This window comes from Harpia harpyja, chromosome 7 (assembly GCF_026419915.1).
Source record: "Harpia harpyja isolate bHarHar1 chromosome 7, bHarHar1 primary haplotype, whole genome shotgun sequence".
Classification (NCBI taxonomy): domain Eukaryota; kingdom Metazoa; phylum Chordata; class Aves; order Accipitriformes; family Accipitridae; genus Harpia; species Harpia harpyja.
The window spans coordinates 57,260,196-57,284,973 of NC_068946.1; the positions used below are offsets into that span (position 1 = coordinate 57,260,196).

Sequence of the window (24,778 nt, forward strand, 5' to 3'; positions counted from 1 at the left end):
TTAAAAACCACAGTCCTCACCCCGTGAGATGGTACAGGTGCTACTAGGGGCTGTTCGGGTAACACAATCCTGAGTCAAACGTGCAATCTGATGCCATCACGTTTCTTCTGACTCGCCACCAAGAACCTTATCATGGTGCCATGGTACTACTGCGTACCAGTTAGTGCATCAACTAAGACACAGAAACTGCGGGGCAAACACCAAGACACACCACCTGAAATCTCAATGAAATGTTTTCAGCTACTGTTCTACCCACATTCACAAAACAGGGAGCTGAACAGCACCAATTAACAGCTGATAAGCAGTAACTTATTTTGTTATGGATACTCAGCCACATGCTTGGCCTTTTGCCATTAACCCCTCTCACGGTGACATGTAAGAGCCCTAGGAAGCCTGCCTGAGTGTCCCTCTTTCACCTCTACGCCCACCAGTTACCTGTATCTGTAAAGAGAGCCAAACTCCATCTCAGTTCTCCAGAATTCTCCTTTAAGAGGCCTGACAGAACCGGAGACCTTCACTCCCAGCACATGGGTTCTTCACCGTGTAAAAGTTGTGACCCCAGTGCCACAGCCACTTCCAGTTCACAGGTGTTTGAATTCCAAGCTGAAGAACCTACACAAGGCAGGTCACATTGGTTCTCCAAGTTCCAGGCTCGCTTCTACAGGCAGTAACCTACACTGAAATTTTGTGGTCATCTTTGCCTAATATTCCCCCAGCTCTCCTCCAAAGCTTGTTGAAGGAGGCTCCTTTGCTCTCCCCCAGATTCTCCACAAAGTCCTCCAATTTCCCCAACTGCTGTGAAGTCCCACAATCACATAATCCTACAAAGAAGTCCATCCTGTTACGAATCTTTCGGGAGCAAAAAGAGCACAGAGAGAATTCTTTAGGGAAAGGACCATGTGCTACTCTCAACTAGACAGCATCAGGAAAAAAGAGCCTTCTCCACTCACCCTGAACTAATCAAACCCCAGCATTCCTACCAGAAGTCAGTCAAAAGCTGTGAGTTAGGCTCCTTCCCTCCCTATAAAAAGGGGGGGTTGCCAATTTGTTTTGCTTTCGGTTATCTTGTGGCACACACATGTCTGAAGAAGCACACTTGGTTCTCTTTCCAGATTTTCCATCACAGTGAGGAAAAACTGTAAATCTCTCTCTTCAAAACAGAAATCTGTTGATTTCTTCAACCAGGTCTCAAAAGTACCACAAGACAATTTCGAAAGCTGCAAGTTAAAGGCTTCCCTACATCAGAAAACAGCCAGGAATGTTTCTCACTATTCCTTATGGGAATAGTGCAGCATGCGCAGCAAACTCACTTAGGCCATACAAGGACTGATGCTGCAGAGTAAGAATGATGACAAGAGGACTCTGTGCAGGGGAACAGTAGCCTCTGAATTGCATCTACTTCACTTCTGAATAGCCTCAAAATATAAACAAGCTCTCAAAATCCCTTTCTTTTGTCTTCATCTGCCACTGTGTTGATGTGCTGTGGCTCTATTAACCCAGCCTTGCGGAACAACTTCAAGTTAATTCACCTTTTCCATTTGCTTTAGTCCACTCCCCAGAGCTCTATATCCAGTAGATATTTATTTTAAAGCTAAGCCAAAACCATTCAAATGCTAACATTTCAGAGCCTTCAATACTCTTGTTTGCATGCAGTAGGGCCCCTTTTAGAATAAAGAGCATCCACTTTGGGAATTAAACCACCATAATTATAATTGGCCTACACGTCAAAGTTTTACAAATCCCCAGACTGGGAATAAAGCACGTTTTACTCCCAGCAGACCCTTTGTTAAGGAAGGCGTAAAAACTGCATTGCAGACCAATTTCTCACCAGAGACCCCAGTAACGGCATAAGAAAACTGACAGCTTCTAAAAGCGAGTTTGGTCTTCTGGCTCATAGCTGCATGTCATTTTGGCCTTCCTAATGGAGAAACAAGATAAAGTTCCCTCAAAATCCTGGCTGTTGTTGTACATTAGAGTCCAATAAATATTTTACTTGAATGTCTAACCAACATCCAGAATCAAATCCCAACTAAAAAGTTGAAGTCAAAGACTTTTCCACTCATTAAAAAATGCCACTTTTGCACAAGGCGTGGAAATACCGTATTTCTTTCAACCAGCACTTTAATGGTGCTTAGGTTTTTATTTCCATAATTTCAGAACAGTCATATTGATGCACTCATTCTTCAAAATATTATTTGTGTCCTAAGAAACGTGTATGGAGGGAAGGGTCTAAGTAACTTCAGATTTTAGAACAGGTTTTGCAGAACAATTATGCACAAGTTTGCTTCAGAGGTATGGACATGAGTCTTACAAATGTGTAAAATGCCTACACAAAGACAGAAAAACACCCTATTGTTTAGGCAAGTTGGAACACGTTACGCATTTAGATTATTCTCTACTAAAGGCTGATGCAAACACACCAGGTCCACAAACACACACAAAAGTGTCTACGTGGCATTTCTGGCACATTTGTAAAGGCCTAATTGACAATCAACTAATGTGAGGTTAAGAGAGATAGCAAAGGCAAAGCCAAAGAGTTGTTCAAGAATTTTTAAGTGCACAGTCCCAACAACAAAAGCCGAGGGGCAGGATCCATGAGAAAAAGACATGGAGGAAAGACCAAGTTATGACACATTTGAAAAGCAAGAAGCCACCAGCCATACTCCAAGCTGTGCCTTTACTGGTGCTGCACGTGCATGATGCGGGAATTTTCAGGTAAGGGCAACCTATCCCAGGTTTCTTTGCAATCTTTTAGGTGGAGCTTTTTCTTCTATCCCAGTGACTTGAAATAACTTGCATGTCTCTTTCTGGACAGAAAAGAGTTCAAATTATGCAAAGATGTTGGAGGGTAGCCAATACTCAAATGATTTAACCTTCATCATAACCACAAAGTAAAGACATACCTCTGCTCTTACAAAGACTTGTGTTCGGTTAGCCATTCTGGGCAGAAAGGGCTTCTAACCTGCAGCAAAAGGATTCTGCCTGAGAGAGAGGAAGGATTACATCAAAGTAAGACCCTATACTACCTCTTCAGTGAAGACAGCTCCTGAATCAAGATAAGCAGAGATGGTTCCATACCACATTTACGCCTAGTTACCCTTGAGATGAAAAGCAGGCAGAGTGAAAATTGCCATGCAAGCACCTTTTTATCATCATCATTTCATTTAGATTCAGGATGCACACAGGTTTTACAACTCAGTCCAAAAATACAGGTCAAGTGGAATAAAAATTACTTAGATCAATGCCCAATAAGTAAGACTGAATGTCCAGAAAAGAATTGCAGACTACGTTTACAATAGAAAAAAATAAAGTAAATATTTGGAAATCACAATCACCAAAAGCATACACACACACACATTTTTTTTTAATTCACAAGCATCAGCACTTTTTTCATGAGCTAAGAATACATCTAAAATACTTATTATCATTTAACTTGAGCCAGTATTTAAAAGTCAAATTGAAAGTGGCTTTTTTTAAAAGGCACAACTTATTTTAATTCCACCCCTAAATAGATATGAATTAGCTAATTTAATACTCAGACTAGTGCACTACAAGTCATATCTTTTCATCCTGACAATAGAAAATAAGGAGTCACACACATTATAATACTACAAGATTGACTGCCACATAAAATCCATTGCCAAATCATCCTACAGCCTGGGATTTCTCCAGCCCATGCAATCAAAATCAATGTTTTAGCAGGCTGCTACACAGAACTGCAGCTTCAACAGGCAGTTACGCTCGAGCATCAGTGAAGAGTGAAATTTAACAGATAAAAAAAAAAATTACTCCTTATGAAGTGAAGAAGAGTTTCAACATGCAACATGGACATGATTTTTACCAATAATAAACAACCTGCAATGTACCATCTATCTTTTCTCTAATGTTACATGATACAATTAATTTATTCTCTTAAACCAAACCATTATCTTTTCATTTTATTTTCTCTTTTAAGATTCAGCCTTAAAATGACTTAATTGTTGCAGTCCACCCCCACAAACACAAGAAACAACTTCATTGCAGTGGAGAGCCCTAAATAGCACAGTCTGTTTTAGGCTGACTAATACAAACACGCATTTTGTTTAATTTTACATTTGTTCCTAGGGAGATTTAGATCTCATCTCTTCTACCTCCAATCCAATACTAACTGACATCGTAGGAAATTATCCACCCCTAAAGGGATGAGTAACACAGGCAGATCTGCCATTGTGCGCAGCATCTCAGAGAGGACAGGCTGGCCGCCATGCTAGTCACAATCCGTACAAGAAGGAAGGGCAGGCAGGCGCTGGAGCCATGGCACAAAAGCCGTGGCATGCGGAACTTCCAAAAATGTGTGTTCAAGCACGCCCCGGTGTAACAACCAGGGCCAAGAGCAAGCAGGCAGCAAAGAAACCTGCAGGAACTCTTCCAGGGGAGCGGACCATGCCAGGTCCACTCCGGCAGCGACAAACCAGGCCAAAGCACTCTGCAAACAGCCTTGGTCACAGCCAGCAAACTCAACACACCCACAATGCGCTCGAGCAAGGCAACGGTTTTCACAAACACATCGAGGTAGCACACAGTCCTCTGCGTCTGCCCAGTCACTCACACCCTAGGAGAACCCTCCTTAGCACCAGCACAAAAAAACCAAACCAGGAATTAATGTGGGTTACAACTAATCTGGCAAAGACAGACTAAGTTTTAACCAAATTAATGCCTTATCCAGTTCACCACATGGCCACAGAGATGCCAGAACAGGAGAAAGAACAGCGCATGGAGAGGGACAAGCACAACTACTTACTTCCCTGGCATTAGTAGCCAGCAAAAAGGCTTGCGCAACCACAGCACCAACTGCCTAAAACTGCTCAGCCAGGAACCCCAGGCCATTCAGAGAGGAAGGTTGGAGGGGCCTGCTGAGGCACACTGACTCATGAAAGCAGAGATCAGCAGCTTGCAGGACTTCAAAAGGAAGCCACTTCTAGCCTCCAAGCTATCCGCCCAGCCAAAGGCGGCTGTCGAAAAGCTGCCAACCTGCTCCTACTGTTACAGGATACTTGCCAGACAAACAGCAGACCTGCAATTAGAAGAGGTGTTTGTTGGCCTCTCTTCTGCAGCCTATTAGCAGAGAGGTAAAGTTTGCAGTCAGAACAAGAAATGCCTGACCTCCAGTGAGCACAACTAGTTACAACTGCTCTGTAAGATGAGGAAGAGGTCCTCCTAGAGTTTCTGTTCAACTGAGGATGATCTGTGGCTTCAGCATGCTGAGAAGGAATGTTCCAGGTACTCGGGACAGAAGGTTAGGAGTTGGAGCATCATCTCCTCTTCCGTAAAAAGGCCTAGATAATAGCCATTGGTGTTCCCCGCACCATCTCCTACCTCCACCTTTGTTCATTTCAGACAAAGCAAATGAAGAGTCCAAAGTCTGCCTTGAACAATCACTGAACTGGAGGTCTTCTGTTTTAATAAGCTTTTCCTAATCAAGCCATAGCCTTCCTTTTCCTAAACCAGACTTGAGTTAACTTACAACAAGCTACAGACACTTCCATACGCATCTTCTCAGAAGTACTACAGGTAGCAAACAGTGACATTGTTTGACACTGCCAGGAGCATTTCAAAAGGGGGAGATGCACTGACAAAAATTACTTCTGGGGATGAGCAACCATTTAGCTGCCTTTTCAGGTCAACAGAAGAAACAGAAGAACAATTAAATGTACAACTAACTCAAGAATAACCTGCTGACTCTAGAAGAGGCTAGTAGCAGATACTTAGGAAGAAGCATAAGGACATAGCATGCAAAGGTCATTCTTCCACCCTCCTCTGCCCCCTGACCCCATGCTTACCAGTCAGAGGTAAATTCCCAAGCCCAAAACTGCATCTGGACCACTGTATTTAATGGTCCACCCACAGACCTACAAACATATCCAATTCCTTTCTTAAAAAACAAACAAACAAACTTCTCTTGAATGTCCCACTGCAATCATTCTATAACTTAAACAGGCACCACACAAACACTACATTTTTTTTTAATTTTAAAACTGCTGACTATTGACTACACATGGTATTCCCTATTTCTTACATCATAAGAAACAATGCAAAATCACGATTTCCCATTTACTCACCTTTCAGTCGTGACTTTAAGACCTCTATATTTCCATGCAAACATTTCTCTCCTCAGCAAAAGAGTCAGTTTATTTAGACACGCTGCATCTACACCATCTCACAAAGCTTTGCAGAACAAGACTGAGCCAACACCATGTAAAACTAAAACAGGTCCTGAGCATAAAGAAACTAACGATCTGAAGGACAATGAGTTATCCTGATTGCTTAGAGACTTATGCTGCCTTCGTACTTCAACCGAACAGAGCACGACCACTTGAGATGAGGGATGTTGATCTTGGGGGCTTTAGAGGTGTTTAAGAGCTGGTGGCACACTAATTTGCAGGTACAAAGAATGCAAAACATGTTCTAACCAGAACTGGGCAGAATCCTCCGTCCAACAGCCCCTGGGATCCAACACACTGCCTGGCCTGCCAGGCATAGCCACCAGGCCACAGAGCAACATTCACAGCCAGTACTGGTTCAACAAACAAGGTGGAGCACCGACAACCAGGATGAATTCAGCATGAAATGAAAGAGCACATCAAAAGAACCCTGTTTAAAGACGGGATCGTATAATAACTGGCAAAGACCGTGATGCAGCACCTGATGTTGACTATTCACCGGCAAATGAATCATAAGGTCAGTTCTGGCCTTCCAGGGGAAAGTCAGCACCTGAACTGCTAGCAAAGAACACCATCACATTTCTAAAATACACTACTGCTTTCTTTCATATAAAGTAGTAATGAACTTATCTCACTAGGAATGTCGGCACACTCTTGATGTTTCTTCTAGAAAACGGTTAGCATCCCACGGAATTAATGTCAAAGGCTAGATTCAATGCCACTTTACCATCAGTTAGTTCACTGTAGAACTTGTTATGAGACTAAAATTCTGAGAGCAAGTACTGAATACCAGTAAGACTTACAAATGCAAATCACTTCGAAATAGGAACCTGTGAACACTGAGCTATATACACGTAACTGCAAAAGACCACACTTTAAGGAAGGGATTACCTATCAGCTGAAACTGGGTCACGTGCATACTCATGGTCCAATATAACAAAGAAAACTATTTCATTACAACTACTTATTGCTATTTGACTACACTTTTATGCTTTTGAAAGCGTTAGTCTGAAGCTGTGTTTTGGCTGCAAACATAGCAAGGAGAAAAGGAATTTATTGAAAGCATTTCCATGGAATTCCATACATTTCATAGTCAATAGCATTTTCTGAAGTCATCCCAAAATACTTTGTAAACTTATGTGAATTCAGCTTTCCAACACTGCTAAGAAATACCATCATTCCTTATTTTACAGATACGTACAGATATGTAAAAGATGTAAATGACTTATGTCCTTAATGTGTAGTCGCTGAACTTGTCTACAGCAGGATTTAAAAAAGGGGTTTTAGACAGTGTTGGATACCTTTGTAACTAACATGCTCTTCAACTGTCTCAGTCTTGACTACCCTCAGGTCTCAAAGCAAATAAACTACCCCCTAATATGCATGTATACCCTCACCAAGACCAACCTGCAATCCAACCCAACGGATCTCCATGAATTCTCATAGACAGAGAGGCTAGAAGGGAGCAATTATCACTCTGAAATCTACTGCATTAAAGACCACTGCTGTAACCTTTCTTCTGTAGCCCTATACAGCCACACAGGTGAGTGGGCTAAGCTTTTAACCTGTTTATACACAGTAGAAGAGATAAAAGATACAAGAGCAGATACTGAGATGCCCATTTGAGAGTGTAAATACCTAAGAATGTCAGTGAATTCAAGCAGCCTTTTTTTTTTTTTTTGGCAGGGACAAGGGGGCTAAAAGGGTGCCTAATTGTTTTACAACGGCTGGCCCTAGATCCTATTTTAGCATCAGGCTTTCATTAAATTTAAGCATGACTTCAGAGTACCAGCTGGCCAAAAAACCCCCAAAAAACCAACAACCAACACAAACACAACCCACCCACAACACCCCACTGGTGTTCTTTCCCCTGCCTATGTTCTCTTCCTACCCCAAGAGCTTCTTCACTGCTAAAGAGCCCACTGCTTTCTCCCTTCCCAAAAAGCATGCAGCTTGTGAAAGAGCAATGCAAGGACAGAGCAGGGGTTGAGAGAGTGAGGGTGTTTCTCCAAATGATTTTTATCCCTCTCCCAGACTCATTTGCATCCCTCCCAAGCAAGCTATTTGATGCCTCTGCTGTTGCTGTGTCTGGCAGTTTTGGCAAGATGATGCAAGTCTCCATTCCTTGCCCGCTGGACACAGACTGAAGACAGGCAAACGATACTATGTCAAGTTACATTGCCACATGCCTTCCTGCCTCCCCCAGCCCTGGCCACCAATCGCTTTGTTTTCCCTTACACCTGCACTGGGACTTACCAACCGCAGTCAGACTGTGGACAACTACAACGTTATCTGTGAAGAGTAAAACAGGAAAAGAAACCCTCTGCGTAGGCTTAGGGAGACAAAAAACTTCATTTGGAGAGCTAGCCTCAAAAATAGATAAGTTTTGCAGGAAATGGCTATATTTAGCCCTCCCCTTTCACCTCAGCTCCTCAACACATTCACATTCTCCTGCAGAAGAATCTTTCTAAACGCTGTTAGCGGTGAGCTTCAGCAGGTCACCTCAGCAGAAAAAAACGCAACCAACTTAATATATGTTAATATAGAAGAGTGTAAACTATCATCAGAATATCAAATATCCAGCTACTAAGGCATTAAAAAAATTTCTCATGTCTCAAAGCATGTTAAATTGCTAGCTCCAAGAACATAATATGGCCAAAGTTACTTTATGAGTTAAGTCCACGGAGGCTGAACTTCCGCACACACCATTCAGGTCTTCACGAATACTTTTTTTAAGTAACTAATGGAGCCATAGTGTTCTCTACAGAGAGTATAAACATTAAGTAACAACCTCAACAGCAACGCAACCAAAATATTTCCAGTTTCCTAATGTACATATAAAAATAAGTCATGAGAAAACCAGTCAGCAACAGTTACTGTGCAGTGGAACTTATGCAGAGACTGTCCACAACCTCTCTGGAAACAATCATCAGTACCCGGTCAGTAGGATTTCCCTTTCTCAGCTTGCAACTTTGAAACGTGTTATAAGACTTAAAAATATGTAACACAGTTTTCTTCCCTCAGGTTGTTTCATTTAAACAACAGCCTCACCTTCTATAGTTTTGGCCTAACTACGATTTAGGCCTGTAAGAGCTGATTATTTACAAACTGAAATGGTTGAGGGGTGATCTAAGTCACAGCAACCGACCTTAAAGTTTGTCCTGAAATGGAGACAGAAGCAGACAAAATGAAACACATTTGTCACTACAGCCTGAGAAGACAAATAAGCAGAGATTTGCAATCAGTAACTACTCCCAAGTCCTGTGCCATTGGGCAAGGAGCAGCACCCCCACCCCCCAAAACGAAGCAGCAGAATGCAGGTCTTATCCCAGCAAACAAAATACTGAGATGGAAGGCAAACCTCTCAAAACATTGCACACACTTAACACCTCCGAGGGAGAGCACGGTGCATACAGGAACTTTTTGTTCCCCTAAAATAGATCTGTAACACCTCCTCCAAAAAAAAGTTACGGTCATCAAAGGAACCAGACTTGCACTTGAGAGCTTTCCACATCCACGATTTCAGCTTTCACCGATTTCAATTTCAAGGCAACCCAGTACTCTTCAAACAGTACTAGACCTTCAAGGACAGAACTTGGAGAGTATTTACAAAGTGTCTGCCGCATTCCAGGCCACTACCATTTCTCTGAAGATGAAGTATAAGGACCATAATAAAGATCCTATTACAGCAAACAAAAGAAAACTGAAGATTTAAAAATAGACCTGTCATTGCCCACAGCAAACGGCTAACAACCATAGAGGTTTTCCTGAATGAAAGGATGAGATCCATGACAGATGAGCTTCAATGCATACCACAAAAACACGTGAGATTTGGGAAAAGAACCTGTTCTCTTCTGAAAGCTCGACGCATCGTTTCTAAAAAGTGTTTATATACATAAGTGCCAGTTCTGCAGCTCGGTCCAGAACCTGAAACTTTCCAGCTCATGCTGCCATCAGTAACAAGGCTGTTTTGATGAATTAGTCCCTCCAGTACACCTGCGTAAACCCCTACTCTTTCAAAACCTGCTGAAGATTATTTTCCCCACATTGAGAGAGAAACTCAAGTGGTTTAGTCCCAGTTTACTGTAAAAGTACTGCTGGAAAGAAGTTATTTTAACACATTTTTATAGACTAACAAAGTTGGAAAGACTGCCCAGGCAGCTTCCCCTACTGTATTCACGCCCCAGATTTCACAGACCAGCATGTGGTTTTAAAAGCCTCGAGGTTAATACACAGATTTGAGCAGGCTGAAAGAATGACTGCCTGCTTCTAGCGACCCATCCTCCATCACCAGCAAAAGTCTCGACAGGAGTTCAGGCAACAGTCCCGCCATCCCCTTTGTCTCCTCCTGAAATTCAGAGCCGCGTAGCTGTAAATAAGCAGGCCGATTTAGACCCCTACGGACTCACTGTGCAAAACGCCATCATATTCGGCAGTGGAAGGAAGAAGTGCCTTTAACGGATTAATTAGGCACAAGGGACTTTGGCCTCTAACTTTCTTTCTCCTGTCAAACCACAGACCTTCAGCATATTGACATTAGTAATGCCAGCACAGTCACACTGAGAGAGCTCGCTCTGATGTAGCGCAACTCTGCACCCCCCAACTTGAAGACGTTCGTGTAGCTTTTTAAAAAAAGAAAAAAAAAAAAAAGGAGGAGAGCCCCCCCAAACCAGTGCCCCTCTCTGCAGGCACGGCAGCCTTGCTTACCGCAGAACCACAGCGATACCGTTAGCCGCGACACGCGTGTTTCGCGACGGCCACGGGGGGGACCGAAATCCTTTGTGTCGCCTCCCGCAGCCGAGATCCGACTCCGCCTGCGGGACGGGGTGACAGCGGCTGCCGAGGCACGCCGCACCCTCGGCTTCGCTTTTCGCGAGAAAAGGCGCTTTTCAGCGAAGCCTCCCCCGCCCCGGGGCGGGCGGGGGCGGGGGTGGGCAGCCCGCCCTCGGCCCGCAGGAATTTTTCCCTCCTGCGTTTCCCGGCTCCCCCGCTCCAGACCCCGGGCAGGGACCGCGGCGCAGGCAGCCGGCGGAGCACCGGCAGGGCCCGCGGCGGGGCGGGCAGAGCCCCTCACGCCCGCCGGGCCGCGGGGACCGGGACCCGGCCCCGCCGCCCGGCCCCCACGGCCCCGCCGCGGCGGCTCGCCTCGGCCGGTCACCGGGCCAGCGGGCCCAAAGCGGCTCCTCCCGCAGCCCCGGGCCGCCTCGGCCCGGCCCCCGCCCCGCCCGGGCAGACGGGCGGCTGCACTCACCTCCTCATCGCGGCGGCGGCGTCGGTCGCGCTAGGGCCGCGGCGGGCTGGCCATGGGCGGCGGGGGCGGCGCGGCCGCCGCGCTCTCGGCCCGGCGCTCGCCCTGCCCGCGGCCCGCCCGCACGCCCGCCCGCGGCGGCGGAGCGCTGACAAAGGGGACGGAGCGGCGGCGGCGGCGGCGGCGGCAGCGCCCCGCCCCGCTAATGGCCGCCGGCAGCCGTCACTCCCGTCCCGCCGCGTCACTTCCGCCCGCCGCGCCGCGCTTCGCCGCGCCGCGCCCCCTGGCGGCCGTTGGCGGGAGCGGTGCGGGGTGCGCGGCGGCCGCCCCGCCGGGTTCCCCGGTAAACCGCTCGCCGGCCGCGGAGGAGCGTCCACAGACGCCACCGCGGACGCCGCTCCCGCCGGGCAAGGCCGCCAGCGATCCAGCGGCAGAAACGCCCTCGCCCGTACCAAAGGCAGGGCGGCCTAGCGCCCCGTGGGGCCGGGGAGCCCCCCGCGGCGTCCCCGTGGAGCGAGGGCCCGGTGCCTCCCTCCGCGAGTAACGGGGTCTCTCCCAGCCGGGCCTGAGGCTGGGCTTCCCCCCCGGTACCGGGCCGCGATGGGAGAAGGAGGTCTCCGGCCGTCCCGGGGGCAGAGGCCCTCGCCTCAGGGGGAACCCGCCGAGAGGCCGAGGAGGGCCGCGGGGCAGCCAGCGTCCCGGGGGGCCGGCGGGGAGCACACCTGCGGCCCGTGAAGCGGCGCAGCCTGGGACGTCCTAGGCACCGTCCGCGGAGATCTCGGGGGGACGTGGAACCCGACGGAAGAGGAGAAAAGCGCGCGACGACGAGAATCGGACCGCGGGCGGCTTTTGCGCCGCTTTAGGGTACGTTAAGGCTACCGTGACCAAAAACACCCTCATTTTGATTGGTTCGGGTTGAACCGCGGCCACTGTGCCAGTTGCGCCAAGTAGACGTCACTGGGAGTTCCTGAAAAGGCACAGGTTTCTTTCCAAGGGGGCTAATGAGGCAGATTTCCAGAATAGTTGCATCTAATTACTACCAACGGAGCGCTTAAGTTATCACGTGGTGAATTAAGGACATGAAAACCCACGTTTTAAACAAGCCTGAACAATTCCAAGCAGACCGACTACATCAGAAATTCCCAAATAATACTGACCTTCTGATGCTCCGCATACCTTCCTGACTTAAATCCCGTGATACAGGGCTTCCCTGTGATGCTCCGTGTTTTCCTCAAGACAGTGATACGAGGGCAGAGCGCTCAGTAAGCACTGAGGAAGGCGAGTCCTGTGACACCGCCAGCTCAGGCTGTGTGAAACCATCCTGCCAGGTCTCGTTTGTCAAACCCTGTCTGAAACATCAACTTTGTTGCCAGAGACTTCAGACTTATCAGCCATTACGTGTCCCTCTGCGATCAACATGGGGCTGCCATCATCGCCCCGTGGTACGCTCTCACCCGCCCAGGAGCGTCCTTCTGTGCTTACGGCCGAGCTAGACCATGTTTGTTTTCCCAGGCAGCACCGCCATGCGCAGCCCTGCTGCTGATGGATGTGGAGCCCAGCAGGCTTTAACAACCCACAGCACGTACCAGCGGGCGAACCACAGAGGTTTCCTTCCTGATCCAGGGGAGGCGGACACCAAAGGTCTGCGCAAGGACAACAGCAAACCGTGTTCTTGTGACAGTAACGAGCCCCCGAGGCTGGCTGAGCCACCACCTCCAGCCGTGGAGGCGGCAGGGAAAGATTTCAGGCCAGAGGAGAGGCATGCTGCGCCCTGCGTCATTTCTCCTACATGACGGAGGACATATTTTGTTCCTTTTCTTGACACATACGGCACTTTCCAAGCAGTGACATGAGCATCTGTGAGACAGGAGGTGAGGGACTAAGAGGAGTGAAAACAGAGAAGACATGGAGACGTAGCATGAGTCAGGCTGGGATCGCAGCGGTGGTGTCGGGGTGGGAGGCGCATGCTGGTTCCCTTGGGAAAAGGCAGGTGCACAGAGGGTTTGGGAAGTGCTCCCTCAGAAGCTTCTTTGTGTGTACAGCCCATTTAGGCACCACTCTCCGAATGGGGCCAGGATTTGACTCATTATGAGTAATAGGAATGTTTTAAACAGAGGAAAGAATACTAATTCCCTTAAAAATACAGATGGGTCTACATTTGGCTCAACAGTACAAGGGCAGTAATTTTCCACAGTGTACTGCCAAACAACTGAATGTGACATTCAAGTAGCTCATATGTAGGTGTTCCTCAGGAGAAAATACAGCTCTAACAAGGACCATTTTCCAAAAGAGAAGACTAAAGGTTGGGTATCTAAATACGACTTTACAGAATCTAAGTAAACAGCTGAATTTCCAGAAATGCCAAGCTTCCCTTGAGGCTCAACTTGTGGTGCTGACAGCCAACACTTCTGACAATCTAGCTGCTTATTTGCAGCCTAAAGCACTTTTGAAAATAGTAGCCCACATAGTTAATACAGCTCATAACCACGGCTGACATCGTTGGATTAAAAGCCATCTCTAACTAATGACAGGTTGCAGGATTTCCAGGCGACATGAGAAACTGCATGGGTTAGAAACACTTGGCATGAAAAAGTTTCTACTTTACTTTTGGTGTAACAACATGAGTTTTGGAAACTGTCATTTTCTAAGTAACCCGCATGTGGCTTGCTAAGGGACAGCTCTTGCTAAGTGCTCATTCAAAGCCACAGCAGGAATCAGTGCTAGAAACTGGAATCAGGACTCCGCAGCTCCTGCCCACAGCCTCATGTGACTGGATCACGTACAGTTTACCTGCAGCTGATTTTTAATTAATAGTGAAGATGAGGGAAGAATTGGGTTAGTGAAGTAATCTCAGCATAATTGGTAAACGGCTATTTTTCTGTCCTTTTGAATACCACTTCTTATTCATCATTATAAGCATCCTTACAAATAAATTCGCTTTCCAAAAGGTGCAGGTTTTTTTTCAATTATCTTTTCTATCAGTACCATAAGTGTTGATAGGAAATTCCAGCCGTAAGTAGAATTTGGTCTGTAATAACGTTATCTGGGGAGAAAAACAGGGCTGAAGTCTAAGATGAGTATCGTGACAAGGTGTTTCGTTTAATGGCTGGCAGCGGTGTCTCAGAATCAGGACCGCTGGTTCTGCTGCTGACTGCTGACTTGGGGAGGATCACAGGGCTGTTTCTCTGTGCCTCGGCTCCCGTGATGGCACAGTGAGGGCACTAAAACACCTAGATTTTCAAGTATTTTACAGTCCCCCAAGGAAAGGCTTTATGGGTTTAATGAGCGTATTCATGCATAGCTGACTTTGCACAGCTGTGCAAGGAGTGGAGCATGATTAAGTTTGGGGTCTTCCAGTCCACAGCAGAGTACCTCTTGTAGCTACTCTTTCCATGCCAGTGTACAGTTTGTAACTTTTTCCCGGATAATGTTTGTATTAATCAAGGTGTAATAATGGCATGTCCATGTGAAAGGAGTAGTATGCACATAAATTGCCACGCACAGACATTAGAATAAACCCATTAATGTTAATGCAAATACCATCCTCTTTAGAAGTATGTGGGCCCCAGAAAACAATTGCAAGCAGAGCACACCTTTTGCTGTAGAGCAGGTTCACCCTGTCATCCTTCCATGTAGAAAACTCTCCCGACAAGACAGCAAGTATAGCAAAATCAGGCTTCTCTGTTTTGAAATTATTACCATGGTAACCTGAAACCCCTTTGTACTTCATAAATTCTGCATCTCTCTGGAGCAGCTGAAATTTCAAGTAAGACCACTTCGCAATGCTTTGTGAGTGTAGAAACAGCTCTCACAGTTTAAAGATGACATAGAGGAAATTTTTGGAAGGCTAAGGAGTTGTTGGACCACAGACCAGTCACCTCATTTAGTAAAATGATCTCCCTTTAGACTCCTAATGTCTTTTCAATTGAATGAGAGATTTGCCATTCTCACGAGCGCAGCTCCGACTTGGCACATGCCGCAATTAGCCGGATTGCTCGGCACTCTCAAAGCGTATCTACTTCAAGGAAGTTTGTGGGAATTTTCCTGTGCCAGCGCAGTTCCACGTGACCCGGCGGGCGAGGTGTGGGAGGCTTCATCACGCAGCGGGCAGCGTGGCAGCAATGCTGCGGAGCGGTGAGCATGGTTCCCCTCCCGCCACAGGAGAGGAGCAGGCAGGGCTGGAGGGACCTGACCAGGTCCGGGCTGCCTGGACGGGCACTGCTGCTACCAGAAGAGCGGTGGGATGGCTCAGGGTCAGTATGGAGCTGAACGACGAGGCCTGTTCAGCAAAAAAACCCCCACAAACCAACACTATTATTCCTTCTGAAATACACAGTAAAAGATATTTTTGTTAAAGTAGATGAAATGCGACCGTACATGAAAAAAGCCTACCTAATAATTCCTTGGAGTATTGCTAAGGTTTTAAACTCTTTTAGCATTATTAAAATCAGTACCTAAAGACTTCGCTTATGTGTTGGAGGTGAGCCGCGGTACAGAAATAATAATCCAGATGACCTTCCAAGCTGCTGCTTGTCATGAATTATTTTCTCTTGCCTTGGGGAAATTTCTAAATATATATATATATATATATACATACATACATGCAAATAAGCAAATCTTTCAGTTGTAATGTAGCGACGGTTACATCACTGCCCCTTCCCAAGTGTACAGCACAGCATTGCTCTGAGTACAGCTGCTGAGAAAACCCCGGGAAGTACTTGGGTTTGAAATTAAAGAGCTTGTTTTAATACTTAGCTGTGATAAATTTGACTGAGAGTACATGTATTTCATCAGGTGTCTGTGAGTCAGGCGCGTGAGTCACAAAAGGAGCCGCGCTCGGGCTGCTGAAGACAGCCAGCGAGGCCTGTCCTAACAGTTCCAGTGCATGCGTGCAAAACCCCCATTAATTCCTCTGGGGAGATTTAATTAGCGTGAGGATGGGACGGAGGACATGCGTGCTGTCCCAGCTGCTCTGGAAAGGGCCTGGCCCCGAGCACCTTCTTTGTTTCTCTTTGTTCGAGTCCTGACATCGCACGCACACCTTTACGTCGCAAATCCCACAGCCTTTGGTGGCATCGGGGAGCCAGGTGCAACTCAGTATGGGCACGGAGAGGAGAACCCAACTCCAAGTAATTAACAATAACATATGATTGCTACTAATTCATTTTTACACAAATTACACAGTGTTATTAAATTAAGCAAACCATGTTCTTGCATCTGAGCATTAGCAGCAGAACTCATTTTCATTCCATTTTTTAAAGTAGCACTTGTAATTAGTCTTCTTTGCTTTCCAGACCGATCACATGCAACATTTTGTTTTTACCAAAACACCCACCAAAAGCGTTCAGGTTCTCTAATTGCAAAGATTCACTTCACACGGCTGTGCAACTTCTTTCTGCTCTGGGTGTTATTTAGGAACAGCCAACTGGAATTTATTGAAATCGTGTCGAAAAACAAACAATTAAAATTGCTCCCCAGCTGGGTGGGAGACCTCGCGTGCCAAGTTTCAGCCCATGAGAACTCTCGCAACGGAGTCACGGGGCACGCGGCTGAGCGCGGGAGGTCGGGGTGGAAAAGCCGGCAAGCTCTTTACCGTTCCAAACGCCGAGACCGTAATACGGGCGAGCTCTCCCCCGCGGCCGACGGCGCGTCTCCGCGGGCGCTGGGCGCTGGGCGCTGGGCGCTGGCACGCCTCCGCTCGGCGCCCTGCTCGCTGCCACGCTCGGCGGGGTTTTGCTGGGCGATGCACCGGCCCCTTCCTCCCCGTGGCCCGAGGCACCGCGGCCGGGCCGTCCCCCCTGCCCGCTCCTGCCTGGCGTGGGCGTCCCCAGCGCGCCCGGTGCCGGCCCTGCACCCCCATGGGCGCAGTCGCCCCTTTCTCTCCCGCTGGGCTGAGAAGGGTGCTTTTTTTGGCCTCTGCTTCTGTCATCTGGCATTTAAATGTAACGAGATCTCTCCTTGCTAACATTTATAGCAGCAAAATATTTAAGTTCCAGGGCTTGTAACGCGTGTTATTAATGTCCCGTTGCCAAGCCCAGCTGAAGGATCCCCCCCAAACCCTTCTCTGCGCTTGCTTCGGGTCCGTGCCAGCAAAAGGACATCACCCCTGGCTGCGCGGCAGCGGGTGACCGGTGGGCGCTGGAGCCCCGGGCACTCTCACGGCACCAGGAGGCAGAGGAAAAGCCCACCGGTGCTCCCCAAGGGTAACGCATGGCGGCGGCGGCTGTCCCTGAGCGGACCCTCGCGGGGCTTCACCCACCCGCTGCTGGCGCACGAAGGGCAAGGCAGAGTTTGTCAAATGGGCCGACGCGGCGGGGCAGAGGAGGAGACAGGAGAAGGATGAGCTACGGTCATCAGCCTGCCAGGACTTCAATCAAAGGCAGTAATTAAAGAGGGAAAGTGGTTTAAAGTGCCTGATTTAGCAATGCGCATGCCAGGGCGTGTATTTAAACGCTCCCACCGTTCCCGCTGCGGCCCTGGCAGTCGGTCTGCAAAAATCACCTGGAAAGGAAAGGCAGCGAGCAAGCACAGCCCGGTCTGCACGCACAGAGCTGGCACATGGCCTCCTGTCCCTCGCCCCCTCCTCGCCCCTCCGCGGAGCCCGCAGTGCCAGGCTGCCCGGCGGGACGTTCCTGCCTCCCCGGCACCGGTGCAGCGCAGGGGGGGAGCTGGGCAAAAGCACCGAGGCAAGCAGAAAGCGATGCCTTGGTCCCACAGTTGTCTAATAAAGATGTTCCTGGCTTTCGAAAAAGCCTAAAGCAACATCAAACGTTACCAAAGAGTCTCTTCTTCCCGCTCCTGTTTTACCCTTCGTTACGGTCGCCTCTGAGATCTGAAAGCTGCTCCTGACCCGTCTGCGCCGGGGTGCTGCGTGCGCGGCTGTTCCTCCCTCGCGCGCAGGTTCTGCATGGCTCCGCCACTCTGCAGCGGGCGAGGGGCGGTGGTAGCTGCCGGCCGTCGCTCACCGGCCCGTCTCGGCAGTGGTTTGGGGTCATCCCAAAGCCACAGGTCGTGGACACCCTGGACACCTCAGAGGTTGGGAAGAATAAGACGAGAGGCTTCTGATCCTTATGGTCACAGCAAGGAGCTTGAGATGTAAACCCCAAAGGCTCAATACAGAAAAAAAAACCCAAAACATTTTTAAGCTTCCAGATTTTTGAGCCAGGCTCCAGGTCTGTCTTCTTGCGGTCTGAAGCCCTGGGGTTGAATCGCGGGAGCCCTCGCCTCTGCAGGAGCACAGCAGGCGGCCAGCAGTCAACTCGCCCACTGGTGTCCTCTTCTCCCGCTCGTCTTTTTCAGGACTTCCCACCTCACTGTGGACTGAGGAATCCCTCAAAGGTCTCGTCGCCTGCAGCACCCCTAAAAGACCCACTCTGCAACAGATTTCTTCAGCCTTCTGCTTGGAGGTTGTGGCCAGGCTCTGTGCTGGAAAACCACGCCGAGTATTTCGGAGCAGCTCTTGACACATGCTCTTCCGTTTGAAGAGTGGACACAAGAAAGAGAAGTGGACTGCGGTTGCCAAATTTAGACCTAGGAGTGAGAGGAGGTATTGGATGTGCGGCCTTGGCCCACCCTTTTCCAACATCTGCCAAGCAGAGACCGCGATTCAAATATGTCCAAAGCCCAGGGCATGAGATCAGAGCAGCAAAGGATAGGTCCTCAGCAGCTCCTCTGAAGTGAAGGCTAAAAGGGGTGCAGCCTCAGTATTGAAGATAGTTCTCATAAATCATTTCTCATAAAGCCAGGCACCATCTTTATTTTCCTGTCCAACAGCCGATTAAGCAGCTGGTGAAGGGAAGACGTGTAATTCATCGTCTGACCAGGACAAGGACCCAAAGTCTGCTCGCTGTGATGCTTCTGAACAGCTGGAAAGAGAAAGAGGGAGAATGTCTGTTAATATTGGACGTGACAGAAATAACCTGGCAATATATCAGAGGGCAGACAGCCTAACGCACTTAAGGGCAGCTTGTGCTGTGAGATACAGTTATATTTTAAATAAAGCACTTTGGAAGGTCCCAGATTTCTTCAGATCTTCTGTGACTGGCATGGATGAGGCTACAGCCTGACTTATGTCCTTCTCTCTTGGATGAGGTCAAAGCGACCCAGCTGGCCGCTAATCTGCAGGGGCCTTTCTGGGGAGCACAATTGTCACGTGCATGATAAAACATGGCTGAAATATACTGTGGTCCATAGCAAAGTGCCGCTGCCATAGCTCAGCTCCAAACAGCACTTGGGCAAGCTGCATGTCAGGGATGGGGACCAGTTATAAACAGTTGTACAACATCTCCTCCCCAGAGCAGCTGCTTTCAGCAGATAGGAGTGCCAGCATGAAATAAGAAATAAAGCCAGGTCATCACTGTAAAAAGGATGCTTTGCTCTACTGGCCTTAACATGATTTATTTGTTTTAGGCTTCTTTTTGCAAAGTAATAAGGAAACTTTATAGATTTGGTGATAATCTGAGACTCATCTGAATGACAGAATTGCAACTGCTGGCCAAATAAAGGAAGTGCTTTCATAATTTAGCAGTGAGAGGTGTATGAAAACAAAGAACAGCTACACAGAGAATATACTACATGCACACCTGACGCTCTTGCCACATTATAACCCTGCGTAGTTGGATATTTGGGAATTAGAGGAGTTAACAGCTCATATATAAATTGTCCTGAAGTTGTGAGTGCTGAAATCAGGCTCCTCTATGGATCAATTGGTAGGCTGTCTGCCCTGGCATACTTAATTAAATTGCCTTTGTCTCATTACCTGAGGTGAGAAATGAGCCAGCAGAGTTGTACCAGGCGTAGGGCTGAGCAGGCGGGAGGGCGGCAGCGGGGAGCGCCTTAAACCCAGGGGCATGGCCAGCGTGCAGCAGCTCCTTTGCTAGGGTGAACGAATGGGCAGAACGAGCCTCTTTCACCAATCTGCCTTAGTTTTGCCTTCTTTGACTTGTCTCCTCCATGAAAAAGACACCACAGCCACCATTCTACGAATTTAGCAGTGCTGGCACTTAAAAACATGAGTTACTGCCCAAAGCAATGAGACCGGCCCAAAGACAAGAAGGCTGCGCGTTTACAGACCGGCTGCAGGGCAGGGCTCCTCTGTAGCGCTCGGGATTTTCGCTGGGTTTCCTCCCAGAAGATGTCCACGCGCGGACCCTGTGCGCCCAGCAGCATCGCACCACATCCAAGTTTTGTTCCCCGCCTGGTGCCACCTGTGGCCTTTTCAGGCCCACTACGCCGATACAAGAACGGGGAATGTGGTAGGAAGAAAGCACGAGCTGTGGTTTTGCTTGGCTGCCGGGAAGGCACCCGCCTGCCCTCGGGTGACCGGTCCTGGAGTACCGAGTGACCGCGAGTGGCCCTCAAAATGCCGCCAATGCCAAAAGTGACATGCCTCCCCACACCGGGCACCTCCAGCGCAGCGCCTGCCCCCGCGCCGCTCACCTCCCCGGACCCCTGCCCGCCCCGGACCCCCGTGCCCCGTCCAGGCCAGGACTGGAGCTCGGCACTGGGAAACTCCCACCAGCTCTGGTTTTATCTCTGCTTGAGGAGCTTTCCCCCGGGGCCACCTGCGTGACTGAGGTGGCCTGAGCTGTCTGTGAACGACCCTCCTTCATATTTACAAAAATCAAACTTCAGTCCACCTGGTTTTGTCTTTCGGGTCCAGCTCTGCTCTCAGGCTCTCCTTCCATTTCACAGCACTGGGCTAACAAACCTGGGTTTGACTCCGCGGTGAAACACTCAAATGCCGGTTGCCGCGTGCACCCTCCTCTGGTATTTGGGCAATGGTATTTCTGAATTTAGCTATCGCAGGAAAATAGGGCTGAACAGGGCAGTGGAGGGAGGGGGAGGCCGGTGTTGCTCTGGCAGCCTGCAAAACCAGCACCTGGCCAGAGCCAAAGGGTGAGCAACCATCCCTGGCTGGGGAGGGCTGGGACTGGGAACACAAACCGGGGGAAAGGGAATAAAAGGGAAGTGCTCTCCTGGATGGGGGCTGCTTGTTTAGCTTTAACTTTGTAGCCATTTAATTAAAAATCTATTCTAACAAAGGCAGAAGAAAATGAGCACATTTCCTCAAAAAAACCCATAAAGTTACTGAAATTAGTTCTGAAATATTTATGTTTAAGAGCCTTTTGCTGTGCTGCGCCTTATGTAGTAAAGGCAAAACCAGATAACACTCCCTCGTAGTGGCCAACAGCCTGAGCTGATATATATTTTGTAGGCAAATACAACTGCAACCCCCAGGTTCACAGATGCCCTCCGAGTCCAGCCTGCAGCCCACGCATGAGCTGCCCGTGCTGTCCCCGTGCGCTTACTTGCAGCCTAGCCCAAATCCCTGCAGTCTGCAGATAAAGTGATTGCTCTGCACCGGGGGTGCCCCTAAGGCTGGGCAGGCTGATCAGGTCGATGGCGGGGGTCAGGACGAGGGACGAGGGCTCCCTGCGTGGCGCAGGGACGTGCCGAGGTGTAGAGGAAAGCCAGCACGGTGCCTGGAAATGCTGCTCGGGGTCTGACCCTGCACAGCAGCGGCCCCGCACCAGCAGTCCCACGTCTCCCTGGCAGTGGACGTTGCCTGCGCAGGAGCAGGTCCCTCGTGCGCTCGGCTTCTGCTCTGCTGGAGCTGCCGGACCCCTCAGTGCGTTTCACTGCCCCATGGATCCCCTGCTCAACGCTGTGGTCCTGTGGATGAGAGCCACAGAAGGATCTCCTGTGGGCAAAAAAAGCATTAACTTCATGGCAAGGCAGCACAGCTCCGAATCTGTCACGAGCAGCTGAACCGCTTGTGTCCTGCCCTCGGGGGGCACAAGCCCTGGCCAGCAGCGGCAGCCCCTCGGGGGCATCTCATGCCCCGCAGCCCCGCTGGCACATCCCCGACGTGGCACGGGGGTCAGCGCAGCCCAGCTGCCCGCTTTGGCCCGAGTTCTGAGCGGCCAGGAGGGTCCTGCACGCTGCCGTCCTTGCCAGCTTCAGTTACCCCACCTCTTCTTTCCAGGCACCCTGCTCAAACTCCTGATTCATTGGAAAAAAAGCAGTTTCTTTTAGCATGGGTAAGTTTCCCAGCCCATCACCAGGGACGGGCCAGCACCCGCTGCCCTCTGCACTTTTCAGTCGAGCTCAGGCTGCCAGGAGCTGTGCTCCCTCCTCGAGCAGCCGCCCGAGTTACTGGCAGTGCCGACATCTTCTGCCAGCGCTGCAACGGTGGGTCTCACTCGTGGTGCTGGGCCAGCAGCACTGTCGGTATGGCCGGGATGACCTAGACCTTCAGTCTGAGGATGTTGATTTTTTAATTAATTTTTCGTAAAGGCTTGGGATACACAGCTCAGAGTTGACTGCTAGTGCTGTCTTACAGGCTGCTATTTTTATCGCCTTGATAAAATAATTACTGCTAGAGCTGGAGGTGAGCGCAGGAATGTAAATATTTATTAGGGGGTCTGTGTGCAGATATGGAGATGCACTGCCAGCCCGGGTGAGGACTGATGTTTCATCAGCACGCCTGCCTGGCCTGCCAGGCCTGCTGGCTAGCGCATAAATAATTACGCCGGGAGCTGGATTTGGTTTTACAGAAGGAGTTTGTACGGCGTCTGCAGCACAAACAAGGTAAGGCTTTCAGAGCAGCAGCGCCTGTTGCACTGCAAAGGCACCGTAGCACAGAGGGCCCCGAGGTCGTTCAAGTAAGCCTCACCGCCAACGGCGGGGCAAGTAATTAATAACCGAAGCAGACGAACAGCGGGGAGAGAAAACGGAGGGCGGTGCTCCGGTCTCGGCTCTGCCAAAGCCCCGAGTCGCCCAGCCGGACACGCAGGCTGGGGAGAGGGACCCATCGCACTCCGTCCGGCTGTCCGCACTGATCCACCCTCCCGGCGGCACCGGGAAAGGCAGAAGCACCGACACGGTCCACTTTTACCCCAAATGGTTTGTCCCGTTTCAGTCGGCTCGCTTCACGTTCAGCCGCACGGTGCCAGGGAGGACAGCCGGCTCCTGCTCTAGCTCAAGAAAGAACCGAATGGCTGCGTTTTCCTCCCTTTTACATCACGTTTCCTCGGGGGGTTCTTAATAGATCGGCTACAGCGCAAACCGCGTCTGCCTTCGGTGTCTCTGCGGAAGCGGTTCTGTGCTGCTGCGCGTTCTTAAACAGCTGGCGGGGTGTCATGAGGAGCTGGCTGCATTTCAGTGATAAGTGAGGAGTTTATCAAAGCCACGACCAAATAAAAATAAAAGGAAAGGAAAGAAATTCTCTCTCGCTGTGCCTGCTGCATGAAGAAGGGTTTCCACACAAGGTGGCACCTGTCTCCTTCCCTTCTGGCCTCGCTCAGGAGAAGCTGAACGGCGGCTGAAAATACTCTCTGAAAATTGACTCCTCGCAAATAGGATGCATAATACGTCATTCGTTCACTCATTAGCCATCGTTTTTTTCCTCGGTGCTAAGAATCAGGAACGGAAGCGAGCGCCGCCCTGACCAGCACTGGTATTTAGCAGCACGGGGCCGGCAGGACGGAGGAGGCTGACAGAAGCGGAGTCGGCTCCCCAGTGCCCCGGCTGTGGGACAGGCAGGCTTTCCCTCAGAGCCTCCCAAGGCACAAGGATGCTCACGGGAGCCAAAGGGGAGAGCCCTGCCCGGCCACCCCCGGCTGCCCGAGCCAGCCTGGGGACAGCCCCGGTCCCCGGGCACTCCACGTCAGCTGCAGACGGGCAAAGAGGTTTATGTGCTCCCAGCAGATCAGCCCTGCACTTTATCTGATGGAGCTTAACGTTTTTGTGCCTATAATTTTAAATCCCAATTAAGGTATTTTAGAATATTTTTTCATACACAGTGCAGACCAGTCATAGCTCTGCTGATGCATGACATGCTTTTGCATTCAAATGCAGGATGCTGACGAGGCCCACCTTCCACTGCAGGCTTTTGCTTTTGATCCTGACCTTTCCACACAAAGAAAATGCAAAATATTATTACATATTAGAAATACGGTGTAGCTAGAAATAGCCTCTTGCATTCAGTAGCGAGACGGTAACAGCGTTGTGGCCCGGCTGAGATGCCCGGGCTGTGCTGGGCAAGGCGTTCACTGCCTATGCCAGCGGGATGGCCCGAGTCCGACAGCCCGATGTGCCCACGCTCATCCCTGGGTCCGTCCCAGAGCTGTCCTGGAGCTGCTCCCATGGCTGGTAAACTCAGGGAGTTAATTTTCTGCAGGATCTGCCTAGGTTAGCAGACTTCAGAGAACAGCAGAGTTATGAAGGAATTACAAAGATAGCGCCTCTGTCATGTTTTCTGTAAGAAACTAAGGATCCCGGATCACGTGGCTTTGGCAAGGAGGCTCCATTTACAGACAGATGCTTC

At 49.5% G+C, this 24,778-nt stretch overlaps 1 protein-coding gene across 2 annotated transcripts in view; it reads right to left on the bottom strand.

The window, feature by feature from the left end:
• The window catches only part of ACVR1 (activin A receptor type 1), a 72,658-nt gene extending 61,067 nt beyond the window's left edge, over positions 1–11,591 (bottom strand). Inside the window, exon 1 of one of the 2 annotated variants that reach the window (XM_052791402.1) lies at positions 11,452–11,591. In XM_052791402.1, coding sequence (XP_052647362.1) covers positions 11,452–11,459 — 8 coding nt within the window. In that variant the 5' untranslated portion in view covers positions 11,460–11,591. Of the gene's footprint in view, positions 1–10,907; positions 10,925–11,451 lie in introns of those variants that run through there. The other variant, XM_052791404.1, reaches the window with a different exon arrangement.
• Positions 11,592–24,778: the final 13,187 nt, after the last annotated feature.